The sequence below is a fragment of the Hipposideros armiger genome, unplaced genomic scaffold (genome assembly GCF_001890085.2).
Source record: "Hipposideros armiger isolate ML-2016 unplaced genomic scaffold, ASM189008v1 scaffold_116, whole genome shotgun sequence".
Classification (NCBI taxonomy): Eukaryota; Metazoa; Chordata; class Mammalia; order Chiroptera; family Hipposideridae; genus Hipposideros; species Hipposideros armiger.
The window spans coordinates 2,962,731-2,971,849 of NW_017731466.1; the positions used below are offsets into that span (position 1 = coordinate 2,962,731).

General features: G+C 42.2%; 1 protein-coding gene across 3 annotated transcripts in view; it reads right to left on the reverse strand.

Moving 5' to 3' along the window:
* The window catches only part of SOS1 (SOS Ras/Rac guanine nucleotide exchange factor 1), a 132,029-nt gene extending 122,920 nt beyond the window's left edge, over positions 1 to 9,109 (reverse strand). For all 3 annotated transcript variants that reach the window (XM_019647800.1, XM_019647799.1, XM_019647797.1), the window contains exon 1: positions 8,766 to 9,109. In XM_019647800.1, the coding sequence (XP_019503345.1) occupies positions 8,766 to 8,852 (87 nt within the window). In that variant the 5' untranslated portion in view covers positions 8,853 to 9,109. The remainder of the gene's footprint in view (positions 1 to 8,765) is intronic.
* Positions 9,110 to 9,119: the final 10 nt, after the last annotated feature.

Genomic DNA, 9,119 nt, shown 5'->3' on the forward strand with positions numbered 1-9,119 from the left:
GACTGATCTGCCTCGCCAGGGAAAAGCGCAATGATGGTGCCAAATTGGGCCAGCGAAGCAACATCCTCCACAACTAGATTGAAGAACAAAACGACAGCAACTTGTCTGTTCCCCTTCCCCCAATTGTCCAGCACTGTTCCCATCCCCCCAATTCCCCAATAAAAATCTTAAAAAAAAAAAAATACTACTAGAAGATGAGAGAGGGGTTGGGAAGCTGGGTGAAAAAGGTGAAGGGGTTAAGAAGTAAAAAATGATTAAGAAGTAAAAAGTGGTAGTTACGAAATAGTCACAGGGATGTAAAGTACAGTACAGGGAATATAGTCAATAATATTGCAATAACTACATATAGTGCCAGATTGGTGACTAGACTTATCGGGCAAATCACTTCATAAATTATATAAATGTCTAACAACTACACTGTACACCTGAAACTAATATAAAATAATATTGAATGTCAGCTGTAATTGAAAAACCAAATAATTTTTAAAAACACCATCAGAAAAATGAACAGACGAGCCCACAGGCTAGAAGAAAATATTCATAAAACATGTAACTGATAAAGGACAGCTATCCAAGATATATAACTTAATATACTAAATGCTCAAAATAAATTCTAAAAGAAAAACAACTCAATTTTTTAAATGGGCAATAGATTTATGCAGACACTGTCCAAACGAAGATACATGAATCATCAATAAGAACATGAATAAGTGTTCAATGTCATTAGTCATCAGGATAATGCAAATTAAAATCACAATGAGATACCACTACACATCCATCACAATGACTAAAATTAAAGACTAATAACACCAAATATTGGCAAGAAGATGAAGCAACCAAGGGCCAGCCGAGTGGCTCGTTGGTTAAGAGTTGGCTTGGGAGTGCGAGCTCTGAGCAGCAAGGCCACCAGTTCGGATCCCACATGGGCCAGTGACGCTGTGTCCTCTACAGCTAAGATGGTGAACAACAGCTCGACCTGGAGCTGGGCTGCCATGAGTCACTGGCAACGGCGTAGGCTGCCGTGGGTCTGTAGTGGGCTGCCATAAGCTACCATGAGTGGCCAGCAGTCAGCGTCCAATGGCTGGCTCAGCTTGGGAAGAGCGCAATGATCACAATACCAACATGGGCAGTGAAGCGACATCCTCCACAACTAGACTGAAGAACAAAAGGACAGCAACCTGTCTGTTCCCCTTCCCCGACTCCCCAACGCTGTTCCCTTCCACAAGTCCCCAATAAAATCTTTTTAAAAAAAAAGAATGTGGAGCACCTGGAACTCTCATACATGGTGGGATTGCAAAATGGGTACAACCACTTTGAGAAAAGGTCTGGCAGTTTCTTATAAAACTAAACAGACACTCTTATGAGGCCTTTCTCCTGGCACTTGCCCAAGAGAAATTAAAACATATGTATACAAAAAGACCTGTATAAGAACATCCATGGCAGTTTTATTCATAATAGCCCCAAACTGGAAAACTTTCAGTTATCCAACTAACTTGATAAACTCTGACATACTCATATGATAGAAAAACGGACCAAATTCTTGAGAAACACAACCTCAAAAACCTTACCAAAAATATATACCGCATGATTTTATTTATATGACATTCTAGACTAGATAAATTTATGGTAGGATGATAAAAGATCAGAACAGTAGTTACTTCTGGGAAGGGGCAGGGTTTGACTGAGAAGACATATGAAGGAAATTTCCCAAGTAAAAGTAATGTTTGACATCTTGGTAAAGGCTTGGGTTGTATTCATTTGTTAAAACTCATTAAATGGCACAATTAATATTTGTGTATTCCATTGTACATAAATTTTACCCAATAAACAAAAAGAACCGTAAACTAATACTAAACTCCTTAATGACACACATGCTGAAATGTTTAGGGGTAAAGTATACTGATTCTGCAACTTACTTTGAAATGCATCAAAACATAAGATGGATTGATGGATAGATGGAAGGATGGATAGCATGTGATAAAGCAAACACAATAAAATGTAAACTACAGATTCTATGTGATGGATATATTGGTGTTTATAATTCTTTCAACGTCTCTGTACATTTGAAATTTTTCATAATAAAATGTTGGGTAAAAAGCTTGATCACAAGGCAAAATATTCTAAAATGAAGTGCAGTTGTTTTTTTCCTATTCCATATACATTATGGGGAGTGGGGAGTAGCTGCCACTTTTATTATTATTTGGTTAAAGCATCCTCACTGCTGTGATTTCTGGACCTCACTGCCACTGCCGCATTACTGTCTTCCTCTCCACTATGATACATTATATAATCCTGGTGGACTTCATCATCCATGTATACAACACATCTCCTAATTATCTAATCTCCTTCATCTCTGGAATCTTAAAATTCCAAAATATAATTATCATTATCTTTAACCATAATCCCCTATCTGCTCCCAATTTATCTAGATTTCGAATCCATGGAGCCCTCATTTATACCTCCATTACCTCTCTTGTAGCTTTACTTCCTCTCTGTCACCTGAAATATCTTCTAAGTCCCTACTACAGCCACCTTCAACCAACTATCATTCTCTACCCATTTACCTGAACTAATGAGTGCTACTGGAGGAAAATCTCACAATCACCAGACCAAGGAATGCTACTCCAAATTTATGGTCTTCACACTCAATACTGCTCAGCAATTCCTTTCTAATTCACTGGTTGGCTCCTCCTCCACAATCCACAGCAGCAATTCCAAAATTTCATCACACTTCTTAAACTCCTTACTCATTTCTCTTTCCTCACTCTGTGTAAAGGATCTTGCCTTTCATTTCATCATGAAAATAGAGGCTACCTAGCATAAACTCCCTGCTCTCTACCTACAAACCCATCTTTATCTCTTTCCCTCCCATTCCAGAAGAAAGGATGTCATCACCCCTGCCAGAGGTAGCATAACGTAGTATTTAAAAATGCAGACTCCGTAACCAAATTGCCCTTTCCAAACCTCAGTTTCCTCTTGTAAAATGAAGGCAATAACAGTATCCTGTGAGAATTAGAGAACATATGTGAGGCACTGAAAATAGTACCAGCAAATAGATCAAGGCAAACCCCAGCGTGTGTTCCTGAGCTCATCTTCTTGCTCAGCATTTCACCAGCATTCTCTACCCGCTCCTTCCCCAAAGGTTCCTAACATATATACCAGACTCCCTCACCTTCAAATAAAAACAGAAGTGTCTTGCCCAACCTTGAATCCCCTTCTTGCCATAGATGTATCTCTTTTCCCTTCATTTCCAAGATTCTAGAAAAAATAATCTGAAAAAAAAAAAGTTATCTGTCCTTATTCTTTTTTCATGCTCTTCCATCTTCTACCCTCAAACTGAAACTGCTAGGGCATAACTGACCCCTAAGCTGTCAAACCTAACATTTTTTTGAGGCACCTTATTTGACTTTTCTAACCTGACTTGGTTAATTACTCTTTTCTTGAAACTCCTTTCTTTCTCAGCTTCTTGAACACGAGGGTCTCCTTCTTTCTACCTGACTGCTTCCTTCTTAATCTCCTTTACTCACTCCTTTCCCTCTGTTCTCCCCTACACATTACTGTCCACTCTCTTCCCCCAGTTCTACTGCCAGCCCTATTTCAGTCTTACCTCTAATCATTTTCAGTGGGTGACCTCATCTACTTTTTTTTAACACTTTCTTTGAGGTACAATTGACATACAATGAATTGCATATATTGTAGCTGCACAACCTGTTAAATTTTAACATATGTATACACCCCTGAAACTATCAGCACAATCAAGACAAATGAACATGAAAATTTCCCTCCTAAAACAACTACTGGCCTGCTTTTTGTCACTGTAGATTGGTTTGCATTTTCTAGAATTTTATATAAATAGAATTATACAGTATATACTCCTTTTTTAGTCTGGCTTCTTTCATTCTTTTGAGATTCAGCCATGCTGTCCTATGCATCAATAGTTCATTCTTTCTATTGCTGAGTAGTAGTCCAATGTATGGCTACACCACAATTTGTTTATTCATTTACCTGCTGATGAACATTTGGGTTGCTTCTAATTTTTTGCTGAACAGAGCTGCCATGAACATTCATGTGTAAGCATTTGTATGGATACAGGCTTCATCTGTTCTTATGGTTTTACTTACACACCTAGAAATCACAAATCTGCTCCATCAGGTACCAACAAACAACTGCCAGCTCGACAAGTACACCTGGATAACCCAAAAGGACTTCTAAATCAACATGTCCAAAATTCATTATGCCACTTTCTCCTCCCTAATGACGGGTTCTGCTCCTACATTCCCTGACTAAAGGTATTCAAACCAAACACTTAAGAGTCTTCCTGCTCTCTTATCACTTCCCCCAATCACTCAGTGAGTTACTAGGTCCTGTCAATTCTACCTTTTAAACATCTTTCAAATAAAATCCATCTCTTTATTTCCATCATAGTTCAAATACACTCTTAATTCAAATGCATATCATCTCTTGGCTGGACTAATAAACTAGCCTGCAAACTTTTCTCCTTACCTCGGGTTTCATTCTTCTTCAATGCATTTTCTATTCTATGGCCAAAGTGAATTTTCTAAAATTCCTATCTGATGTTACTCCCCTATTTAAAATTCCTCAATGACTTCTACCCCTTCAAGACAAAATTCAATCTCCTTAGCTTAACATACAAAACATTCTTTATAAACCAGTTTCCTCTCCAAACTCATCTTATGCCACTTCCCACTGTATTCTAACTTAGTCATTTCTGGATGATGTCATTTACCTTTTCATCCTTAGTGCTGAGGGCAATACTTAGTCTGCAGCAGGCATGATATATTTGTGCAGTAGGTAAGCTAGAACTTAGACTGATAGATGCAGTGAGACATTCTGGGCATATTCAGGAAAAATAGTAATGCAGTCTGGCTGCAGCATAAAGAATATAGACAATCCAGTCTGAAAAGCAGAATGAAGCCAGATCATCTATCACCATCAATTGCCCTTAAAAGACATCAAAGCTTCTGAACAAGGCTGTGACACGTTCAGAAGTGTACTATAACTTCTGAAACTTGAATAAATAGATAAAGGATAGGTGAGGGGCAGTGAACTCACTTAGGAGGCTATCCCAGTAGTCTGGGAAAAAGGACTCAGAGCAGTTGGAGTAGGAGGGAATAGATCAGAACATGTCAAAGAGGAATGAATCTACAGGTTCTGCCCGGGTGAGGGCAGTAAGGCAAAGAAAGAAGTCAGAGATGACTCCAAAGTTTTGAGCCAGTCAAATAAAATAATAAAGCCATTAATCAAAAGAAAAAATGTGTAATGGTAAGTGGAAGGAAGGGAGGTGATGATTTTAGTTTGGGTATTCCCTCACCCATTCATTTAAATTTAAGTACCTACTAGGTGTCAGGTACTGTATGCATGGAGGATAAAATAAGGGTAAAAGATCACCCTTGTCTTCAAGGACCATCCAGACTAGTTGGGGAAGAGCCAGGGTGGTGGGGGGCAATGCTATAGGAACTTAAAATTCATTGTTGGGCCGGCCAAGTGGCGCGTTGGTTAAGAGCTGGCTTGGGACGCCAGAGGGCCCAGGTTCGGATCCTACATATGAGGACCAGTGACACTGCCCTCTACAGCTAAGATGCTGAACAACAGCTCAACCTGGGGCTGGGCTGCCGTGGGTCGCCGGTGATGGCGTAGGCTGCAGCCCCTGTGGCAGTGGGTTGCCATGGGCTACCGTATGTAGCCAGCAGCCAGCGTGAGCAGTCAGCAGCCGCAGTGAGCGGCCGTCCAGAAGCCAGCAACTGATCAGCCTCACCTGGGAAGAGTGCAATGATGGTGCCAAATTGGACCAGTGGGGCAACGTCCTCCACAACCAGACTGAAGAACAAAAGGACAGCAACTTGTCTGTTCCCCTTCCCCCAATTCCCCAGTGCTGTTCCCATCCCCTAATTTCCCAATAAAAATCTTAAAAAAAAAAAAATCATTGTTAAGTGCTAGGCTAGGGTGCTAACAGAAAATCGACTATCCAACTCAGCCCTGAGGATTTGAGAAAATATCTGAGGTCAAATTAGTCCAGAAGGATAAGTAGTGTTAGGCCAGGGAAAGGGTAGTCCAGGTGAAAAGAACAGGATCTCCAAAGAGCTTCAGGTAAGATAACACAAGTTGGGCACATCTGCAAACAGTGCAATAAGTCTAAAGGAAGAGTTCAAGATATGGAGGTATCCACATTAAATGTGTAGCAGGCAGGTGAAAATTCAGGTTTTGAGCCACCCAGAGTACGTCCAGATATGAAATACAGTAAAACCTTGGATTGCGAGTAACGTAGTTTGCAAGCGTTCCACAAGATGAGCAAACAGTTCTAATACATTTTAACGTGGTAAACAAGCAACGTCTTGCAATAAGAGTACTTTGTTTCCAGAACAAATTATGCTCGCAAACCAAGGTATTACTGTATATTTTTAACCTTGTCTTAGGAGGCTTAGAATCATCATTAGTGGATATTTTAAATAAGAAATGGAAGAACACACTATACACCTGAAGCTTAAGTTGAAGTTGAATAATATTGGATGTCAACTATAATTACATATATATGTGTGTATATATATATATATATACATATATATATATACACACACATATAAACATACACACACATACATACATACATACATATATAGTCATGGGATGGGGAGTACAGCATAGGGAATAGAGCCAATGGTATTGTAACAGCTATATACGACGTCAGAAGGGTAGTAGCTGGGGCAGGGGGGAGGTTATCACTTTGTGAAGGGTGTAAATGTCTATTACATTGCTTTGTACACTTAAAACTAATAAAAAAAACAATAGAATTGGAAGAACCCCACCTATCAACTAGGTTGTGTATACTTCCACCTCCTCCCATCACTTCTACTTGTTATACAAGGGCATCTCTGCTTAAAGTCAAAGCTGGCTTAGGTAAAGAAGACAAGAGGACTGGAGGGCTGTGATAAATTGAAAATACCACATGCTATGCCTAAAGAGGGCAGCTCCAGCACTTCACTGCCTTGCTTGAATGTGGGCCCATGTGGGGGGAACTTCCTATTCGTCAAGAAAAGCTCAAAATTCATATTTTATGTAATATCTCCCATTTTTAAGCACTAGCAACTAATTACATTAAAATCAAAACACGGTGCCAGCCTAACAAAATGCTTCTGTGGACAGATTTTAGCTAGGGCCACCAGTGTGGCCGAGTTAGACCTAGTCTGCCAACTCCTACAATGCTCTTTTCACTGCTTCATAGTCCCCTCAATTGATAGGGTATCTTGGTGGTTCCCCTGAGATAGGCGTTGCTTGCTTCTACTAAGCAAAATAGCCCCAAACTGATAGTGTTTTATGAGTTTTTTGGTATGTTTTTAACAATTTTTCTGTCTCCTCCCCACCTTGGTCAGGATGCCAATCAGATCTAGCATCACTGAGACCTCCTACTCACCTATGACAAGCTAAGATATCAAGCGTGTAGGTAAAGGCAAAAGGAAACAGCAAGAGCCTGACGAGATTTCTAATGAATCAAGTCTATAAGGCAAATAGCATCTCTTTGATGTTCTTTAAAACGGTATCACAGAAATTTGTGTGACTAGTCAGAAACCTAAGAAAAAAGTCAATAACGTATATCTGAAATATATGAGCAAATTCTGCTAACAAATCAAAGAGTTTCCACTGTAAGATACCAAGAGGGGGAGGGGGAGAACAGAGCAAAAGGGAAAGTAAAAGTTGCTGGCTTCTGAGAAATATCAGATACCTTTCAAGACACAGTTTTTAAAAGAATAAGTGTTTAGAACAAAAGGTACACCCATAATCTGAACCCTCAGTACGAGTAAAAATATTTTCACCAGATAACATGAAACATTCTTGGAGCAACAAGACACTGGGATTTAGAAACACTATTAAAAGAGAAAGCAATGTCTATATTTATAGAAAAGGTAAAAGGAAAACAAAAAATACTCTGCTTGTTTTTAATGTTTATTCAAACACACCAGTTTCTGATGTCTTAATGTATTTATTAAGTCACAATGTTGCTTTAGAGGTTTTTAAAATGTAGCAGCATTCCCTAACTACACTAAAACATTTAAAGGGTACAGATCCTGGGGTATGTAACTTTAGATAACAATGTGGCAAACTTGAAGAAACACAGAAAGGTTAAAATTTCTAATCCACAAACCGAACGACAGCACCAAGATTCTCAGACTGCAGAAAGAAAGAAAAAGACCGGCTTGCACACCCGCGCCTGTTAATGGGAGGAATGGAGGAATTCGGGAGAATGAAGAGTGATTACAGAGGGCGAGCAAAGCAGGCCATATTCCTGCTGGCAGGCGAGCTCTGCAATTACTTAGAGCAAGCATTATGGCCAGAGCATTCTCGAGCCCACTAAAACCGGCAGACTGGACACCTAAAATCGGAGGCTGACAGCAGGTCTGGGGAAGACCGAGAAGCCGGAAAAGTGGCCTGCTTTGACCTCCGCTGAAAACCGAGGCTCCTCCAACTCTGGTGTCTGAATCGGGGGCAGGACCTTAACCTGTCAGGCGTTGGATGATTTGGACAAACTCTCCCTGGTTTCCTGCGGCCTTCTCGCACACGGGGTGAATGTCAACACTGAGAGCCAGCGAGGGTGGGGGAACCTCTCAGGGTGCGCCGTCCTTTCTGGGAGGCAGTGAGACCGGGAAGAAAGACGGCCCCGCGCGCGCCCCGCCTCCCCAGCCCTTCCCCAGCCCAGCCCGGCGCCCTCGCAGGGGCTGCAGCCGGGAAGCGGGGTCCCGCGCGCTCCTCACCTTTTTCAGCGCAGGCACCAGCAGCCCCCGCCACTTGGGCGCGTTCTCCTCGCTGAAAAACTCGTACGGCAGCTGCTGCGCCTGCATGGTGCCCCCGGGGCGCCCTGGACTGGGAGGGGGCGGCGGCGGCCGGGCCGGGAGCCGCGAGAGGGCGAGCTCGCAGCGCGGAACAGGGCCGCGGCCCCACCGGACGGCCCGGCCCCCTCGGGGAGCCGCGCGGCCGGGCTAGCCTTGGAGAGGGTGCTGGGGGGCGAGGCCCGCGGCCGGCCACCCACCCGACACGGGCACCAGCCGCAGAGAGCGAACGCAGCCCGGAGGCGGTGGCGGCGGCATCCCGCACCACCGCCCAGGGGC